This window comes from Thunnus maccoyii, chromosome 4 (genome assembly GCF_910596095.1).
Source record: "Thunnus maccoyii chromosome 4, fThuMac1.1, whole genome shotgun sequence".
Taxonomy (NCBI): Eukaryota; Metazoa; Chordata; class Actinopteri; order Scombriformes; family Scombridae; genus Thunnus; species Thunnus maccoyii.
In genome coordinates, this window is record NC_056536.1 from 12,320,063 (window position 1) to 12,341,993 (window position 21,931).

Consider the following 21,931-nt stretch of genomic DNA (forward strand, 5'->3'; position numbering starts at 1 on the left):
CTTTAAAGCATCTGGTGCATGTAAACATTGTGTTAGTATTGCGTTACATTGTGGTGTAATTTGTGACGCAAAACGAATTCAACAGAAAAATGACTAAGATTTTGTTAACGTATGAAAAATGACTTGCTTTTTGTATAGAAAGCTTTTGTTTTCAGTAGAGATATTTCACAATAGCTTTCAGGTCATGGTGAAATTGAAGAATTTAAAGGAAGAAATCGTAGGATGGGGGCGTTCTGATCAGATTTCACAGGCTACAAATTCCTCCGGAGCTGTTACACTGCAGGGTCATTGATCAATGAGCACAGGCTGCAACTCAAGTGTCTTTGAAGACTTTGCACACAGACATCGAGGGACAAGAACTTCACTGCAGACATGAGTCAAGGTATTATCTACAACTGAAGATGTAGTTTCTCTGTGGTACTTCACAGTGTCAGAGTGCTTTGACTATGTAGCAGATTGAGAGTCGTGTGAAATGTGATGAGCAGGATGACATTAGATATCTCAGATCCAGAACATGGAGTAACACTATATCAACACTGAACAATGTCTTGCTGATGATTTCTTGTGATTTATCATCTGTGAGGAAACTTTGAACAGGTGATCAAATTTATTAGTCATCAAATTATCAGGTCATCAATCTGTCTTTCCATCTCTACACAGTCTTGGACATCGAGCGCTATGATCTGAACATTAAGAGCAACAACAGCAGCCATCATACGGAGCTGTGTAAAGAGGAGCGTTTGATTGTCAGAAGGGGACAGCCCTTCAACATCAGTTTACATCTGAAAGCTGGAAGCAAAAAGTTCAAACCAAGTGAAACAAGCTTCACGCTGATTGTTGAAACTGGTATGTTTCCTGTTAACCAGTGATTAGGTTCACAAATATGTACAGTATGTGGTTGAGAGAGAAGATCTTTCCAGCAGCATGCATGCATGAGTAAATCACCAGTGTGTGCACAAAGATTAGTTTCTCTAGTTTCGACAGAGGTGGACGAAGTATGCAGGTCCTTAAGTAAAAGTACTAATACCACACTGTGAAAATACTCCACTACAAATAAACGTCCTGTATTCAAAACCTTACTTAAGTAAAAGTATTTAAGTATTATCGACAAAATTTACTAAAGTATCAAAAGTAAAAGTAGACACTATGCAGAAATTGCTCCGTCAGTGTTTTACTATTATATATGATGTTTTTGCATTCATGTACATATTACTGCTATAGTTATCTAAGATTGTGCTAATTGTAGCTACTTTATATACTGTTGGTTAGTTTAATCTACAGTAATGCATCATATTCTATAAGACAATCATATGTTTGTAATGTTGCTGTCCTATGATAACCACGTATCTCTAAAAAGTCAACAAGCTCAGAAAAACAACTGTTTTCCAGCTAATCCAAGTGGGGTTTAAAATAGTTTATTTAGCTGAAGAAGTAGGATAATTTTCTCAACCAATAAATGAACATTTAATCCTTTAGTTTATCAGAAAAATTCTAATTCAGAATCACCAAATTTGGATATACATGGTTTTCACTGGACAGGAAGGATATGAAAAACTAATATGAAGAATAACTAAAGCTGTCAAATATTCAAGTAAAGTACAAGTACCTCAAAATTGTACTTAAGTACAGTACTTGAGTAAATGTACTTAATTACTTTTCAGTGCTCAGAGATTCAGTGCTCATACATGTCTTTCTCTCTCCAGGTCCACGACCCAGAAAAGAATCTGGCACGAAGGTTTGCTTTGGACTCCATGACTCCACGGTGGACACTGAGTGGAGCGCCTCTGCCACTAATGATCCCTCTGGAAACACAGTGTCTGTGACTATCAATTCCTCCCCCAATGCCCCAATAGGGCTCTATTCTCTGACTGTGGACCAGGAGGGGCAGAAGACCAGTTTAGGACAATTCACCCTGCTTTTTAATGCTTGGTGCCCCAGTGAGTACAGAATATATCGTTTTTTTTATGTTTTATTTGTGTTTTGGGTTGAACTGGAATTTCACTTTGTGTTAAACTTGTTGTGCTCTGCCTGCAGCTTGTATTCCTGTCTTCTTCATGATCATTGTTTTTAATTTGCAAAACTAAATATCTAAAACATCTGCCAAATGCTGTCAGATGTGAGGTATTAATGCAGTATGCTATTACACTGGTCTGAACACATTGTTGCTTTGACTCTACTGACTCACAGGAGATGCTGTTTACATGCGCAATGAGAAAGAGAGGACGGAGTATGTCTTAGCACAACATGGGCAGGTCTTCAGAGGAACGTATAAAAACATCAAAGGGACACCCTGGAACTTCGGACAGGTACACAAATTTAAAAAGTACATTAATTCAATAAAGTTCAGTGAACTGTAGACATAATCTCTAAAAGGTTCTTCACTGTAACCTGAAAAGAGCAATAAACATGACACTATTTTAATATCCAGTTACATTTATTAACCCATTAAGTTAATTCAGTTAATAATTGACCTTCTGTTTTAAGTTTGGACCAGGAATATTGGATATCTGTCTGAAGATCCTGGATAAAAACCCTAAATTTGTGTCTGATGCTGACCAGGACTGCTCTGCCAGGAGAAATCCCATCTATGTGACCAGAGTGCTGAGTGCCATGGTAGGTCTGTGCATTTAATCACCCTGTGATGAGCCCTTTTTTGGCAATTCAGGCAGAAATTACTATGGTGCCCCAGAAATCTGTTTGCTCAATGTGTGATTGCTTTCAACAATCACACATTGTTCTTCTCACTCTTTATTCTTATTCCGTCGTTTCAACTGCTTCATACTTTGTGCTAAAAACCATTCAACTGTCAATCTGTGCAACTCATTCAGCAGATGTGTGCTTGTATTTTTCTGAAATGTAACATGTTCCAGCGATTTTATATAATTTTTTAAAACATTAAAATTTATAATGGCAGTCTATGGGATGAACTGTCCAACTGAGTTGGAACCTTGGTCACTTTGACACTCAACTACAAGTCTCTTATTGTACAGACGCCATTCAAACTGTAAAATGTTCACAAAACTTTGAACTTTCAAAGTTATCAGATTGTTTAGTGATATCTTTTGTAGTTTTTCAGCAATTTAAGCCCAAAGTCAGGGGTTTTGCAGACTTTTTCAGGTCTCACCAGTGTGTCATGTGATCAGGCACAGTGGAGAGCACAGATATTTTTAGGCCAGAAATGTTTTTCTAAACTGCTGTCACTCCCACAATTTTAACTCCTCACGCACATATCTTGCCTCAGTATGTTGCCACAAGCTTCCTCTCTCTCACAATGTAAATACATTTCACATAGGACTTATAGTTTTTGAGATCCGAACCTTAATTGATAGAGAGTCCCTGTCATGTTCTCATTGACTGCAATACAGTCTGCAGGATGTGTGTCTCCTCTCACTCCGATTTCTTAAACTTACAGATTCTCTCTTCCTTCAAACACTTTTTACACATATTATTCATCCTCATGTTAAACTAGTCTTGCTTTCACTAATGATGTACAAATCTCTGGGCCTCAAGCTCTAGTTTGAGACAAATACATTTTCATCATCAAAATGGAGATTTTTTCCTCAAATTTTTGTGAATGTCTGTTGGCTCAGTGGTTTAGAACACTGTTCTCTGATCAGCTTCACCTTAGATGACAAGGTTGTGTGTTTGATACCTGCTCACTGCAGTGCTCCACATAATATTGCTCTCATGTACAAAGTTGCATTACATAAGTCAATTCCTCTTTAGCTTACATTAACATTATTACCTAAAATGTGGATTGCTATTCTTATTAAATACATCTTTTCCATTTCTACAGATCATGTGTGAGTAGTCCAGTGGTTTAAGTTCATGTCACCACTCAAGTCCTTTTAGATCCAAAGACTGAGTTTGAGTCCCGCTTAGGGCAGAGCTCAGTAGAGTTGAAGGATGCAATGATGTCAATCTGTTTGCTGAGCTGAACTGAACTGCTTTTTTGTCAATTTCATGCAATTGACAGAGTAAACACCAGAATCTGGCCTGGCATTGCTGTGTGACATGTTAGCTCAGTACATAGCATGTCTGTCTTTTTCCAATGAGAATTTCTACAGAAATTGCATTTTCTAGTTTATATTCAGAGTATTTTATTGTCCTGCAGGGTAACCTCTCTCCTTTTTTTAAAACTAATTGTGTGGCCCTCATTCCAAGCTAAAACTTGACCAGTTATGCAAATATTTCTATTCAACACCAACACCACATAAGTTATTGTCATGATTAAATTTCCCGTGAGTGTCATTAGACGTAGTAATAAATGAATTGTTAGACCATCTGAGAGTCTTGTATTGTACCAGCCTTGTACCAAATGCATTCACGCCCAAAAATACAAAGGATGTGTCTGAAATAAGTATTTGTAAAGGTTTTCTATAGTATTTTGCCTTTAAACAAGGTAATCTACAAACTATGTTGTATCTAGTTATTAGCTTTAGTTATTATGACCCTATAAGCAGACTAATAAACAAATAATTTAAAGTTTGTCAGCATGTTATTCCTGCTGCAAGTCAAAAATAGCTTAAAGAGAAATTCAGGGCTATTTCCACTGGGTGTCATGATTCAGTGCCACTATACAATAAATCAAAGCCAGGTATGTTCCCAGACAATGTTGATAACAAGGACAGGATCATGCACTAGGTCTATGTTAAGGGATATTCGACATATTTGGAAAAGCACTCACACAAAGCCAACATGACAAACATGTTATCTTCCTTCACTTTCTCTCACAATTTAACACACTGATTATAAACTATAACATCTAAGGTGCTTTGACCTATCTTTACTAATTAATATCCTTTAAGGAAACCTATTCTATCCATGATAGACTCTTTCATTGTTCACATTTTAAAGAAAACTGTTTGAAACAGTACTTCTTTTTAGTTTCCCCTCCATTTGAAGAAATATATGTAGTTCATCAGGGAAATTTTACAGTCTCTGTCTCCCGTAATCTTCTCAATCCCTGTTTTATATTACTGTATATTTCTCCACATGCACTTTTCATAGTCACAACTTTAGTACCTTTTTTTACTTTCCTGACATCAACTGCTGGTCTTGATACTGTTAACTACTCAGTTCTTCTTCTACGTATTCATAATCTGACATGGCTAGGCTTGTGTCTTGTAATACTGATGGATGTCTGGAGCAAATCTGATTTGGAAAATAAGGATAATGAGCCATTAAGAGATGTTGAGGTATATTATAGAAGAATAGCAAAAACAACAGCTCAGTGTTTCCCCATTATATTTCTAACCAAATCTTGTTCTTTCATTTTTCCTGTACCTCCGAGAGCTTGATGAAAGTGAGGTCTGACTTTATACAGTTTATTCAATATAAATGTGTTTAAAATGTCAGCATCATTTAGAAGACTTTTGACTTAACAGCCCTGTGGAGTTTAGAACATTCAATGAAAAAACACTTAACACAAACCATGCACATATTGATTTGATATGTGCATATCACTCAGCAGACTGTGGCAAAATGAAAATGAACATCATCCGCTTCCCTGTTTATGCCGTCTTTCTCTCTTGTCTGGTCTCTGTCTGTGCCCTCAGATCAACAGTAATGATGACCACGGTGTGGTGGTTGGAAATTGGGGAGAGGTTACAGACGGGGTTCGTCCAGGCCAGTGGATCGGCAGCAGGGACATTCTGCGCCAGTGGGCAGAAAGTGGCCCCGTCCGCTACGGCCAGTGTTGGGTCTTTGCTGCTGTTGGGTGCACAGGTTGGACCACAGTATGAGAGAGTCTTGCTTTGATTCAGACAGCAATTTCATTTTATTCTTAAATTATTGACTAAATTATCAATCCATACATTTTGAGGGTTTTTTTTGATGCACATGTTGGAGTGCAGTGAGTTATTGTGTCTTATAGAATTCACATGGTATATTGTCATATTACAATGTGTTTGTTAAACTTTAAAAGGATTCAATAAACCAACTCCTGAGGTAACATAGAAGCAATTTCTTAAATAAATGCACCCCTTTGGTACCATACAATACCAACAGTCCTGATTTCTGCTGCATTTCCTCCATCCCACCTCCACTGTTACACAATCCAGCCTTTTTATCAAAATTCTCAATTTAGAATTTAATCTCACAGCTTTGTAGCCATCTACCTAGCCACCTCGTGACATTTTTATGTGCTGTCTTTATTGTTTATCTTTGATGAAAGACGTTATCTCAAACATATGCTTTAGTAAGCTGGTGTGCTGAAGAGTTGCTCTCCTCCCTCCTCCAGTGTCCCGTGCCCTGGGCATCCCGTGTCGAGTGGTTAGTAACTTTGAATCAGCTCACGATTCTAACGCCAACCTGATGATAGAAAACCTGTATGATGAAGATGGTGAGAGAATTCCTGGAGGTGATTCGATATGGTGAGTGTATGGTAGGGATTATTATCTGGTAGATACATGTGCAAACACAGTACAACACATGTTTTTTTTACATTCTCTCTCACTATATCTTCCACTATTGATGCATGATCGAATGAACATTGTTTTTTTTTTACATTAATTTGCAGATTGAAGCAAAATGGTCATGTTGTTTATTATTATTATTATTATTATTATTATTATTATTATTATTATTGTCATTATTATTTATTTTACTCATATTTTTCCAGGAACTTCCATGTTTGGTTGGATAGCTGGATGACTCGTCCAGACTTAGGAAAGGAATTTGATGGTTGGCAGACCAATGACCCAACCCCACAAGAGAAAAGTGAAGGTGAACTTTGATTTTAATGTAGTTTGTCCTTTATTCTTTCAGTGGGTATGTCCTAAATGGTCTGTGAGATGAGTTTTTTCATGCTGCCAAGGCAGAACAGCTACAGAAGCCAGACAAAATAATCTAAACACCTCATGAAACACAACTCTAATGCCAAGGCACACTGTTTAACCACACTGGTTAGATTCTATGGAGGGTAAAGCTGTAAGCACAAGAGAGCAAATCCTACATTAAAATTTCTAAATGTGTCCGGTCTTAGGAAAATGGGGAAAAATGTGAAAGTCGCCAGCTGCAAAGGGTACGCAGTCCTTGACAATACGTACCACTCCCATTGACTTTGAATGGGAGTTTGAAAGGTCAGCTAGTAATGACCAATTACTAGCTGACCTTACGAAAATGTATAGGTTAGGGCCCGGGAAGGGCGCAGTACCCCCATTTGAAGCCCCGGTGGCGCTATTGTGCAAAAGTGAGAAATCTTGTAATTACGTTCCTACAAGATTTTTAATTCTTACTTTTCTGTCATCCTTTGGCTGGGACCTTTCCATTCTGTCCAGTGAGTTTTGGCTTAGGGTAAATCTTGTAATTTCAGCTTTGATAGTTTATGCCTATGTTAATTATGACTTAAGACATCCGTTCCCAGCAACCTTAACCCTAAACCTAACCATTCCGTCTGGTGAGTTTTTACCTAACCTTAACCTTGTAACTTTGTACTGACCAATAGTACTTGTGCCACCGCTTAAAACTGGTACTGTCCCATCTGGTGTATTTTGCGCCTAACCCCTCAACCTTGTAATGACATACTGACCACTAGTACTTATGTACATAGGTTTGATTTATTGAACAGGACAGTGTGCAGTATTAAGCATAAATGATGCACTGCACCGGAGTTAGCTTGAAGCTAATTTGCATCCGTAGTCCATTATAATCAAAACATACAACAGCACAACGACAAACAGTACAAAGCAAAAAAAAAAAAAAAAACAAAACCCCAAAGAACACACCATACAAAATACAAAGCTACACACAACAGCACATCACATACACCCACAATGTCAATTAAAAATTAATAATGTAAACTAGGCTCAGAAGTCACACAGCTGATTCATCTTTAGTTGATTTTTTAATTTGGCCTTGAATGCATTGATAGAACTACAGTTCTTCATATAATCAGGCAGGGCATTCCACTGAGTGGTGGCTTTTACGCTGAAAGCTGACTGCCCAAATGCAGTGCGATGAAATGGTATGATACAATCTTGTATAGAGGATATTCTGGAGGATCTAATAGAAGTTACTGAACGAGTGTACACAAAAATATATAGTGGAGGAGGGGCCAAACCATTTAATTTTATAAACTAGGCACAAATTTGAGAATAATCTAAAATTGTCAAAGCTCAGTAAATTGTATTTCTCAAGTACCCTACAGTGGTGGGAATGCATTGGCTTTTTGTCCAGAGTTTTTAGAGTTTGTTTTAATAAGGACTCAAGAGGTTTTATGGTTGTTTCTCCAGCCTGCCCCCAACATGTGATGCAGCTAACTCAGTTGTTTTTGCATGTGTGTACACAACGGTGTCATCTGCATACATTTGTAGCTCTGCATCATGACACTGTTGAGGGAGATCATTAATATATAGGTTAAATAATAGGGGACCTAACACTGACCCTTGTGGAATACCCATTGTGCACTTCATGTTACTGGACATTGTGTCACCAACTCTAACACATTGTATCCTATTAGATAAATATGAAGACATCCATGCCAGTGCTCTAGATGAGAAGTTAAATTTAGGGAGTTTTGATATTAAAAGATCATGATTGACTGTGTCGAATGCTTTGCGCAGATCTAAAAATACAGCACCAACTACTCCTCCTTTATCAAGTCTTGATTTGATTTTCTCTATTAAGTGCAAGGTAGCTGTTTCAGTGGAATAAAGCCAAATTGCATACAATGTAGACCAAAATTGCTTGTATTAAGAAATGTTGTCAGTTGTTTAATGACAACTTTCTCAGCAACCTTTGAGAGTACTGGCAGTATACTTATTGGTCTGTAGTTACTGGCTTCAAGGCGGTCTCCAGATTTAAAAATAGGCGTGACAATGACACGTTTCCAGTCATCAGGAAAGGAGCTGTGTTTAAAAGACAAGTTAATTAAATGAGCAATAGGGGGAGTTAAAATATCTTTGTGTGATTTGACAAACGTGTCAAATTGGAGAGCATCTCTACTTTTGGAGCTTTTTAAGGAGCTGATGATTTTATTTACTTGTAACTCATTAGTTTCTACCAGCTCGAAAACCTGGCGTGTAGCATCCAAAGGAACAATATCCAGTTTCCTTTTCGTAAATTTTTTTCCTAACTCATTTACAGACTCAAGAAAAAAAAATATTAAAAGACAGAAGCAACAGTAAGATGATCTTCAATTAACTTTCCCTGTACTTTGAGTTTAAAATCTCCTAAAAATTTTGGGTCCCTCCTTGTGAGATTATTGATATTTTTCCAGATCAATTTACTGTTGCCTTCTGCCTCATTCAAAATATTGAGATAAAAACGAGATTTAGCTTCTCTTAGCTCATGGATAACTTTGTTCCTTAAACCTTTATAAATCAGCATGTCGGTGTCTCTTCTAGTTTTAATTGCCTTCCTTAGTGCAGCATCTCTAGATTTCATTAGTTTCCACAAATTTTCATTAAACCACAGTAAATTGTTTTTATTTTTAGATTTCATCTGTATCCTCACAGTAAATCTTTCCCTCACAGAGTTGATTCTGTGAGTAAAAGTATCATAGCCATAGTCTTGATCATCAGAGGAAAGTACATCATCCCAGTTCAAGCTGTTAATTTCATTGGTAAATTCTTCTTGCTTAGCTCTGGGTATGGATTGAAGGATCATTGTCTTAGTTGCGGTGGTCTTAAATCTACTTTTAGTCAGTTTTCTTGCACACAGGGTAAGGTTATGATCTGATAAGCCAGTGATTCAATTATAACTTTTAATTATTCTTTCTGGTTTGTTAGTAAATATCAGATCTATTTGTGTACTAGAGCATTTTGCAGTCCTAGTTGGGCCTTTTACTAGTTGTTCTAGTTGGAATTTCTCTGTGATCATTTTTAGTTTTTTCCTCTTAGTTTTATCCTCCCAGTTCACATTAAAATCACCCATAAACAATAATTCTTTGTTGAGATTGCACTCTTTCAAGACTTCTGTGAGTTGATCATAGAAAGTGTCATCTGCAGAAGGGAGCCTATAGATACCTATGATGTTAAAAGACATTTGTTGGGATAATATTATCTTTATCCCAACATATTCTAACGTGTTACTTGCATTATAGACCACACGTTCACATTTGATGTCTCTCACATAAAGAAGCACCCCTCCTCCTCTTTCATCAGGTCTATCTCTTCTGAAACATTGGTGTCCGGGCACCGTGAACACACTTGCCGGAGTTGTTTGTTTCAACCATGTTTCAGTCAGACAGAGAAAGTCCAGATTTGAGTCAGACACAGGATGAGTTAGCTGATTGCTCTTTGCAGTAATGCTTCTGACTGGAGCTCTGTAAATTTACCAAGGAAAGGGTGCTCATTCCTGGGTACAAAACCTCCAGTAGTGTCCCTGGTTCTTGGAGGTCTCCAGGTAGGACTTAGGATCCCAGCCCCTGGTTCCCTGGAGCTCCAGGAGGGCTCCCAAGGTTTGTCTGGTGCTCCTGGAGCTCTCAGGGGACCTTGGTCTGTTTTTTTACCCAGGGCGGAGTTCTTAAGTCTGGGGTACCAAGGCTTCAGTGGGTTCCTGGAGGCCTCCAGTGGGACTTAGGCTCCCAGCCCCTGGTTCCTGGAGGTCTCCAAGGGACCTTGGTCTGGTTCTTCACCCAGGGATGGGGTGCTCATTTCTGTGTACCAAGGCTCCAGCAGTGCCCCTGGTTCCTGGTGGTCTCCAGGGGACTTTGACTGGTTCTTTACCCAGGGGTTAGTTTCAACTTCTGACAGTAGTCACAGGTTTGGTGTATGGTTATGCATGTGACATCTTGCGTTTGGTATATTCATGACTCCTCTTGATTCCATGACACAGTATAAAGCAACAGTTTTATTTTTACTACAAACTTAGTCCTGTCCATGCTCTCTTGAAGTGTTATAAAGTGTTATACCAAACACCAAAAATAATTGGAAGGGGCGGTTTAGTTAAGTTCAGTTCAGTTGTGGCCTGAATCCAGATGTTGTGTGTCTGAAACTCAATGAAATTCACTGTTTCTGGGTGTGTGATGCTGTCAGGTGTTTACTGTTGTGGACCGGCCTCACTGAGGGCTATCAAGGAAGGGGAGCTGACCAAGAAGTACGATGCTCCCTTTATTTTCGCTGAGGTGGGTTTTTGCTTGATTTTTTAGTGTGAAAAAATGCACAAATGTAAGCTGGACTTCATAAACTCCATAGAAGTTGCATTTATTGACAAGACCTGATCCAAGCTAATCCACAGAGACTGATCAATTTTGTGTTCTGAGACGTAATTTAAGAGATACTGTGTTTGTTCATGTACTGTATGTGTACAAAATATTTCTGTCATATGTATTTGTATAGTTGTAATAATATATGTGTCTAGTGTTATCTGATGTTATGTCATGTCGTGTGTGGATTCAGGTTAATGCAGATGTTGTGGACTTTGTGCGCAAGTCAAATGGACAATTGGTCAAAATCAGAGGATCAACAAAGTCTGTCGGACAGTTCATCAGCACCAAAGCTGTGGGCTCAAATGAGAGGCACGACATCACACACGAGTACAAGTACCCTGAAGGTACTGCCATGCACACACACACACACACATACACTGTCTGTTACACATCACTGTAAACATTATACACAGATGACCTCAGCTAACACAATTTTTAAAATGTAATCACACAAGTTCCATGTCTGTTAAATCTAAATGATGATGGTTTTGAAGGAGTCTGTCTCAGGAGGTTTATAATGCTGAAGAACTTACCAGTAATCCTGATGGTTTTCAGGTTCAAAGGAGGAGAGGCAGGTGTATGAGAAGGCTCAGCACCACAACAAGCTACGCCCGCAAGGAGAAGAGCCAGAGCTCCATCTCAAGGTTTTTCTGTTCATATATAGATATACAGGGGATACAGCAAATAATGTAAATATATAGAAAGAAACTAAAACTCTGAAGTAACTTAATTAAAACATTGCTGCAGAGTTGGGTCAGTTAAAGATATTAAACAGATCTGGCAATGAGCAAAATGATCTAAGTTTTCAAAGCAACATGAGACAACATCACAGCTCCTAAGAGGTGAAATCATCTATTTTGCAGGTTCACTGGTCAAAAAAACAGAACAAATATTTAATATATCAAATAATTCCAACATATGCAAAACAGACAAAAGAAAGACAAACAACTGTCACAAGCTGAAATAACCATCATGGGTATGACAGACATACAGCACACACAAGGTTGTCAAATACTGCTAAGTTGTGTGTAACATAACGGTATGTTTTCTTTGTTTATGTTGAGGATAAATGTTTCATTAAATGTCCCCTTTACATAGATGGTTGGATGGACAGAGGCTCAATTAATCTTTTATCACTTTATATGTTGAATTAGCTAAAATCTTTTATGAGCATATTCTGATTATTATTATTTTTTGCCAAATTTTGCCAATTCTACAACAGAGTTGAGATATACTGTTCCTAAAATCACAGAATCATCCTTTTCAACAAACTTAAGAACTAAATGCTCATTATTAGAAATACAATACAATGAATTTCTGTTATTGTATTCTCCATAAATTAAATGAATCATCTCATGATTCTCATTTCAGATCAAGCTTGCTGATAACATGATTGTGGGCTCAGACTTTGAGGTTTGTGCTGTCCTCACAAACAGCAGCAAGCAGACAAAGACCTGCAACTTCCTGTTTGTTGCCAAAGCTGTAAGCTACAACGGAAGACTAGGAGAGAAATGTGGATCCGCTTCAGACAAAGTGAAGGTGCCCCCTGGAGAAGGTTAGCTCTGATCTTATCACAGACACCACAGTGTCTTAGCTTTGAATTTGATGCTCGCACAGAAATTACCCCCACATTGTTTGCAAGTGGATATAATCATGAAGGTACCTCTATGAAACAAGACTTTTATCTGCATCTTACAAAAGATTCAAAGTCAGTGACTCAAGTTCATTCAACTGTAACACAGAAATATTTCTATAAATTTAGTTATGCAACTGTCTTACAATGTTTGCTGGTTGAAACCTGGTTCACAACCTTCCAAAAATCATTTTCTCATGCAGAAATTGCATTGAAATAGTTGTCATAACCTAATTAATGTGATTTATAATATGTGTGTTTTTTCAGAGAGGCGTCTGTGCCTCAGACTGAAGTATGACAGTTATATGTCAGTGATCACCTCTGACAGGCTGATCCATCTGTCAGCCATCACCGTCGACAAGCAGAGCAATGAATACCACAAGGCTGAGAAGACCATTGTGTTGGATGAGCCAGTCATAAAAATCAAGGTATGGACGGAGAGGTGGAACAAATGTGTTCATGAGCGATAAAAACTCTCTATTATTACACTGTAGGACAACAAACTGAGTGAATAAATCAGTAAATTGTATTTAAGGAGTTTTTACATTCTGTGCAAAACAGAACTTAAGTAACAAGTCAGCCTTCGCACACACAATCACACTCATAACCTCAGAGCAAAATACACTCTTATTCATCACATTTAAAAATACTTTCTGATGACTTTAATGGATCAAAAACCTGCTTTTCTGTATCAACATAGTACAGACATACAAAATCACATTAGTGAGATCAAATATTCTGTCAAATCATTTCCTTCCTCCTTGTGTTCAAGTTATTGTTCACCTGTGAGTATTTTAATCTTTTTTATTAAAGTGCTCCAGACTCTGTGAAATTTACATTTACTCCGCCATCAGAGCAAAATAACCACAGGGCAAAAAAGGGAGAGGAAAAAAGAAAAAAAACAATGAACAATAAATAAATAAAAACAAAAAGGGCAACCAGAGTACCAAACCAATTCCCCTCCCAATCCTACAAGAGATAAGAGGACTGTACACACATTACAATGAAAGGACAAGCTTAACACAAAGTATACATAATCACATCTTTAACACACAGTCAAGATAGTCTTAATGGGCATTTAATCCAGATGTCAGCTATGAGTGACAGGAAACCAACACATTGTGGTTTGAGATCTACTGTGCTCACAAGTCATCGCATGGTAATTCAGTAATTACTTCCACCAGCGCTTTAAGTATGACTGTTATCGTGTCTATTAGGTTCTTTCACTTCCCCTGAAGAACATAATTTGGCTGAAATGCATTGGTCACTTTAAGGTAAAGTCCATAGACTAAAATAAAATAGAAGCTTGTTTAACCGGTGCTGTAGACTCATCTTTGTAAATCTGGTATCAGAATCCTTGCGGGTCCATAAATCATCTTATTTCTTTCTCTTTTCAGGCCTATTCCTCAGTTCTTAAATAAATGTTGATCTCTTCAGTGTATTCCTATAGAGTCATCTAGAGCCTTTAATGTCCAGCGTTAATGGATGAATATATTGAACCTTGAACCACGAGTGAGGTAGCATCGCAGAAAAGTTTGGATTCAACTAGAAATCATTGAATTTTCCTCTATTTTTTATTGCTCACTCAGGCATATATATTATGTTAAAACAAACTGTGTTAGTATTTGTAATGTTCACATTATTTGATTATTGTAATCTATTATTTATTATTATTTATTAAATTGTCCAGGACATAATCAATCAATAATCATATGATACCACCTCTTACATGAAACCTGTCTACCTGACCCCCTCTCTGCAGCTGGTGGGAGAAGCCACACTATATGAGTCTATGACGGCAGAGCTGAGCTTGTTGAACCCTTTACCAGAGCCACTGCAGGACTGCAGCTTCACCATGGAGGGGGACGGCTTCACTGACTGGGAGCCCATAATACTGAGGTATGTCAACTCTGTTGATGCAGGAGATATGAGTGGACAAGTGTATTATGTGTTTTAGCTTTTATACATGACCGTGTTTTGTCTGTCTTCTTTTATATACACATTAATTCATGGTGAACTGTCCCTTACAGCTGTCGCTCATGATTTCTGTTTTTCAAATAAAAAATGTTACTCACTGCTAAACCCAAAATCACAGTAAAGAATGTCTTAAAAATGGCATTTATACAATAATGTCAGCACATGTGCACAAACTGAAACATTTTACAGTGGAAACCACTTATAGAGATCACAGTTACAGTGATCAACAGCTTATATGGATCAAAAAGCTCGGGACATAATCATTCCTATACAGATGTTGTTTAAATAATTTGCTTATGGTAATCAAGTAGTCCGCTTACAGTGTTCATTTTGGGTCTTTTCATACATGAAAACATATGGGGGAAAAAATAAAACTACGGTGATTATATTTTCCTTACTCCCATAATACACATATGATGTGTATTTAGCGGCTGCGGCACCATTATCAGTCGTTGCAGCGCAACTCTGCAGGTGTGTGAAGGTTCAGTGACGTGATTGTGGGCATATTTATTTGTAACCGCCATGAAACAACCAGAAAATAACGTTTTATTCCTCTCATTCACCAGCTTTCTCGCCACCACCACTCGCTCTCCTCGTGCACTCTCTAGCTCGCTCGGCCAGTGCCTCTCTCTCTCTCTCTTGACTTTTTTAAAATAAGTCAGGAAGCCGTCAGCAAAGCCTAACATTACTTTTAACGTTATCAAACGAAGAAAGATGTCCTCCCCTTTTCTTAGCATTGTTTTTGTCTTCCCTCATGGCAGGGTTTTACAGCGTTACAGGTTGCTTTTCTTCAAAAGTTTATTCTGGTTCAACTTTTTCGCTGAGGCGCCCCTGCAGCCCCCTCTCCCGCAGCCTAAATGCACAACGCACAACCCGCCAACCTGCCAACTGGTGACCTGAGGCTGTTTGTGCGTGCACAGTGAAATCATGACGGGTGTAATGGAGGATGATAGCTCAAACTGTAACTGTAGCTAGTTAGGGGGAAGGTGACCACTGGGGTGCATCGGCAAGAATGCAGGGATGCTAGGATGCTCTCTTCAATGGTTTATTAATACCAACAGGTAGGTATATACAGGTGTGTGTGGTTCCACAAACAAGAATAAACGAACAACATTAGCTCACAGGCAGCAACACTGCAGAGAGGAATCATTAAGCAGTGCTAATGCTAATAAATCCTAACAGCACCTCTCATAACTCTACTTAACCTAGAGGTAAACTGCTGATTAGTAAGTCACTTGTATTACAAAGCCACGTACACTTTAGCATGAGACCACCGCCGTCATAAGGCGCTTCAATAATAATCATGACATCACTGTTAATCCTAACATGCACAGCAGTACAGCCAGAGTACGAATATCTGAACATGTGAGCAATTACATTTCCACCATGGCAGTAACAGCCACTGATTACAATCACTATAGCAAGTGTTAGCATGTGGCTAGCGGACTTTATGCTAATAGCTTTGATCTGAACGGAACATCTTTACATCGCTAATATAAACTCAAAGGCACAGAAAGTTACGTTACACGATCCACTTTTTGTCCACATGTTTCTGATCGCACACATTCGAGGATAGCTCGTGAGTGGCCACTATTTACAATATAAATATAAATAGTCCGCTCTCCATGGCAACTATGACCAAAAAAAAAACATAGCAACCGGCAATGTTTGCATTGCTTATAACAAGGGCGCTGAGTGGCCGATCCCTGCTACCCACTACAACAAGGGAGTTGATTGGCTGATCCTACTACCCAACTGATTGACTAAACTGCTATTATACACAAACAAACAAGTCCTTCATCACAACGGGAGAAAAAGTTGTTTTCTCTCAATAAAAATCGTAGTCTACTTGAAACTTATGACAAACTGTCAAAAACGAGTCAGCGAGATGCAGCAGCGAAACGAGCATTTGAAACAGCTGTACTGTATTCTGAAACAGTCAATAAAATTCAATAAATAGCGAAGCTGTCCGGTTCATTACTTTATATTCATGTAATAAATATAAAAACGTCAATTAGATGGTAATCTGCATGAGAAATTAAGAAAAAGAAACAAAATCGATTACAAAATCATCCGCTTATAGTGATCAATTTGACCCAGACAAAAGTGATCAATATAAGCGGTTTCCACTGTATATCTGTATACGTAAGAATAGAGATAAGCATAAAACAGAAACCTCCTCTCTGACTGTTGAGTATCATTTTTGCAGGATTGGAACAGTGGGCCCAAAACAGGAGGCCAAGGCCACTGCTGAGCTCAGTCCCAGCATTACTGGCCCCAGCATGCTCCTGGTGAACTTTGATAGCGACAAACTGAGGGACGTCCAGAGCTTCGTCAATGTTATGGTGAACGAATGAGCCAGTACAGAAATCTAATAGCACTGAAAGCTTTTTTACATTGTTGTTCTTTGGACTAGCAGGTACTGAATTTCTTTTAAATGCGCTTACTATTTTTATACTGCCTCTGTAGTAGGCTACAAAAGGAGTAATAGCTGCAATATAATAAGATAATGTCATAAACACATTTAATTTGGTTCATTCTAAATGTGACAATAAAGCCATTGCTACTAAAGCTGCCAGTAGATTGTTTAAGGGAGCAGCGCTTCCTCGCCTCCTTTTAGGAAACATTTTGTTGTTGGTGATGCAGAAAAAATCCAGTGTGCTAATTGAAAATAAAATTTTGGAGAAAACATTTTAAGGCTGGGTGTTAATTTGTTGTCTTGTGGGCCAAAGAGCGATGCAGAGTCAGAATAAACTCAGTGGATGAATATTGACACCTACTGGTCACATCACATCATGGCTGGTACAGTGTCTCCCATTAGCAGCTGATATTACTGACATTTGTGTTTATGATTTTAAGTGATATTAGAGACAGTGGTGGAATGTAACTAAGTACATTTACTCAACTACTGTACTTAAGTACAATTTTAAGGTACTTGTACTTTGCTTGAGTAGTTTCATGTTATGCTAATCGATACTTAGACTCCGCTACATTTCAGATTAAAATTTTAAATGAAGTAATGATAAGCTTATAAATTACACTGCATTGTTTAAGATAAACCAGTGGTTTCTAAACTTGTTGGCTTGTGAGCCTTTACAAAGAAGCTTCGTGTATTTGTATCTCGTCATTTTTCAGATGTCTATGATTTGTATGCAGTTCCACCAAAGACACATTTCCCCTCACATGGTTTCAAATAAATAACTGTTTTAGACCCAAAGAGGTAAAACTCTTCAATATTTCACAAAAATGCAAATATGAAAGAAAAATTATTTCAAATCTATCATCTCAAGACCCCCCAGATTTATCTCATGACCCTTACAAAGCAGTTCAAACTAGCTCTACCTTGAGCAGCTATAACAATAAACTGCTGCTGATGCATTGACTCATCAGTATTAACAATGTACTTTGTTAAAGTTATGTCACATCAGTCACAGCCTGATTTTCTGCTAAATGAGTACTTAGTAGGTGTCGACAGTGTCGTCATAGACGTGCACAGTAAGGCAGTTGTCTGTATCACTGTATTTCTCTACAGTGAGCTGAAATGAAACAAGTGTACATAAATGAACGTAGGCCTTATGGATGACAGATGGACCAGTGAGTCTCCATCTTAAAAACAAATCTGGATTCTCACACCATCTATATGGTCCTTAATATAGATCAATGTTTGTAATATAACAAAATAACAAAACTGACTTATGAGGAAGTAATTTGCTAAAACCAAATCAAGACAATCAAGACAACAGTTTGACTTAGCTGAATCAGATGAATAATGAATCAGCATTTTGTGTTTCCTAATAACTGAAACTGTCTGTTTTAGTGCTGAGTTTACAAATTACTGAGGTCAACAACCTTCTAAGAGCTGAAGAAAACATCATGTTAATAGAGTTGTTGTGTAGTGTAAGTGCCTGTATTCAAAGATCTGTAAATCCTTTTATAGCAGATTTTAAGGTCCAGGTATGCTCGGATAATTCGTAATTCATTTGTAATTCAAAAACCCAAAAACGGTAAATCAGTCTGTTTCAAAACAAAAAAAACGTTTTTGGTGTCAGAAACAAATAATAAAAAACAAATCAAACCTGGCGCGTTTTTGGTTTTTGCCGATTCGTTTTATCGTTATTCCTTTTTGGATTGAATATCGAGCAGGTCTGCGGACATCAAGCCAATTCATTTTTGCGTTTGAAACCAAACACGGAAGTCACGTGATTTTTTCCTTTTTTTCATTTTAAACCAAAAACGTGATCTATTCCTTTTTTGCTTCCCAACAAAAATCCAGAAATCAAGTATTTTTGTCAGTTTTGTACGGTAGCAGAAGCGACTACATTAGCCTACCCATGATCCTCAGCGACCGTTGCTATGGTGAAGCGGCAGCACCTGATAAACTGGACGGTTGAAACATTAATGTCAATTTTAAAAACTTAAGCTTCATTGAAGAGCTTTTCTAGCTACTTACTCTGTTGTCTTTTGTTAACGTCATATATGATCCTCTAAGCTCTGATTCATTTAACTGTCTCATGAAAGCGGCTCCAGTCTGCCTGCTAGCTTCAGCGCAGAGAATTTGTTTGTTTTATGTGCGTTTAGTGCTCCTGCTGTCCTGCTAGTATAAGTTACATTTGTTTTTTATTTGTTTCTTTCAGGAGGGGCAGGAGGTCAGGTAGTGGTAGGAAAAACATTGCACATAACGTGAAGCCACGTTTTTTTTAATGACTTAATTTGTCCGGTGGGTCAAATTAATTTCTCTTCCACTTTCTCTTCCACGTCCTATTAAAAATCCACTTATCCTGGACATGCGGACAAGCCTTAATGTCAAGCCCTGAATACTATACAATAACTATACAATATCTGCCCTTGTTTATCAGATACCTATTGCCTCTACGTAGAAGTGCTGCTTGTGCTATTGTAGACATTGCACTGCTCTTTCATCTATTTTTCTGTAATCTCTGATTACACATTAACAAGGCATCATTTCCTTACTGCATCAGTCATAGAACTTGATATCATCCCCAAATCATACTGTACATTGACTTATCATAATAATCATAATTATTTTTCCTGTTCTTATTTAATCTGTACAATAATGTGTACCACACTTTTCTTGCAAGCTTATTTCATTATAGCAGAGGTAGAGCTGTCATGAATTCAGCTTACTATTTTTATTTCAAAGTACCCTACCTTTTGGTAAAATGCATCATCAGCTCTTTGAATGGCTTTTTATATATCCATGACCACAAATACTTGCACAGGTTTAGTTACAGGTCAGAGCATTATTTATTATAATAAAATAACCTGAAGATGGTAATACACATTGTTGGTTTGTCCAAAAATCACATTCACAGTAACGCTGTAATGATACATGTTACTTATCCAGTCACTTCATGCTAGTCTCCTCAGATTAGAACAAGCCTATTGGTGTTATGTTGGCAGGGATTGTCTTAACTGTCAGGCGGGGAAGCAGGAGTGGACCCAAATGCAGAGGCCAGAATGCAGATTTGACAACAATCTCCTTTAATCATGGATGGTCAAGTACAGGCAAACAGAGCTGAACAGAACTGGTAGACAAGATAACACAAATGATCCAACAAAGACTCTACTCAAAACCAGACCTTAAATACAGACTAAACTAATCAGGGAATGGGGAACAGGTGACGAGACACAACGGCAGGCTGGGAGTGATTGGCTGAGGGAAACACAGGAAGCAGGGCAGGTGTGGGGAAGACACAGAGCAGAGCAGGGCTAACGAGGGTGAAGCAGGGCAGGTGAGGAGGAGTACATGAACACACAAGGGAAACACAGTAACAAAACCAAAACCCAAAAAACACAATACTCTAAATACAACCCACTCCAACCTGTCCAAGAACCATCATGAACCCAAACTAACGTACACAACACACCAGGCTAAACAACAAAAGGCAGTCCAAACCCACCACCCAAATATAACAAGAAAACCCATATGACCCCAAGGACTAAACAGAAGTGCAAACCAGGAGACCCCAAAGAACACAAGAACATAAAAAGACCAAAAAACACACAAAGTCCAGGCAGGGTGTGACATTAACACCTTGCAGTTTGTTCTGCAGAACAAAGTCTATGACTTTAATGACATTAAAATGGTCAGAATCTGTTTTATATTCTTTATCCAAAAAATATCCAGGCTAATTGTCTCATTACATTAGTATATGCTATAATGTATGGTGTACTGTATAATTCAGACTAGTCATTTTGAGTTAATTTACAGGAAGACAGAACCCAGGGTTTACTTAATGCATTTTTGTTTGATGGTTTACTTAGAGTTTGTAAATGAGGTCAGAAAAAGGTCCTATTTATTTGTCATTGTTAATGTTAGCCTACTTGACCATAAAGGTTCTGCAAAATAGGAGACTGACCATCAGGAGTTATGCGTATGCATGTAGCCTATTAATTTATGTTTTAGCCTATTATTAGCCTATTATTAGTAGAATATTAATGCATAGAAAAATTCTGCCCGTTGTGTGCACACATTAACACATTGCAGCCACCTCTAGACATCCCTTTGCTACCCCTGGGCTAATCCAGTTAACAATTCCTAGAACTATCCCAGGTCTTGGTAGGAACAAATGTGCTGACCAAACACCTGCCCCAAAGCAAGGTGGAAGCCAATGAGGTGGTAGAAATTTTGGGTTGGTCAGTCAGATTGTAGGGGTGGCACTGGCCACCCGTTTTAAACTGTGCATGGCTCTTTTATTGTTGTGTTGCTTTAGCCAATTGGCCATTTATTACTTGTTGCTGTCAGAAAAAATCGTTCCAATTTTTTTTGCTTAAGGAAATTATCATTTTTTAAATGTTATTCAAAGTTCAAAATGCAAAGAAGAAGAAAACATACAGGTAAAGTGGAGGTATAAGAGTCAACACAACTGCAGACAAATCAGTTACAAGCAGTTAGTTAAATAAAACACTTACTTTGCTTAGAAAGGTTTAGATAAAATTAAACAAATTCATAATTCTTGCCATCAAGCAACCCTCTTCATTTTAAAAAGTACATCAGAGTTCCTATTTTACAAAGAATTTCTCTCCATTTTGTTTCAGAACAGCAACACTGATTCAGGAGTGATTTGTGTTTGTAAATTTTAGAATATCATAATCAAAGATCTCTGCCAGTAACTGTAATGGGACAAGATGAAAAAGTTAGTGATAAA

The 21,931-nt window shown here is 37.9% G+C and overlaps 1 protein-coding gene across 1 annotated transcript; it reads left to right on the forward strand.

The window, feature by feature from the left end:
* The first annotated feature begins 12 nt into the window (after positions 1–12).
* LOC121895009 (protein-glutamine gamma-glutamyltransferase 2-like) lies at positions 13–17,453 on the forward strand. The gene is made up of 15 exons (XM_042407776.1): positions 13–382; positions 661–846; positions 1,704–1,937; positions 2,188–2,306; positions 2,485–2,613; positions 5,559–5,727; positions 6,242–6,374; positions 6,623–6,726; positions 10,980–11,068; positions 11,343–11,496; positions 11,708–11,796; positions 12,524–12,707; positions 13,053–13,213; positions 14,548–14,684; positions 16,972–17,453. The coding sequence occupies exons 1-15, from the start codon at positions 373–375 to the stop codon at positions 17,117–17,119; spliced, it is 2,046 nt and encodes a 681-aa protein (XP_042263710.1). The 5' UTR covers positions 13–372; the 3' UTR covers positions 17,120–17,453.
* The last annotated feature ends 4,478 nt before the right edge of the window (positions 17,454–21,931 follow it).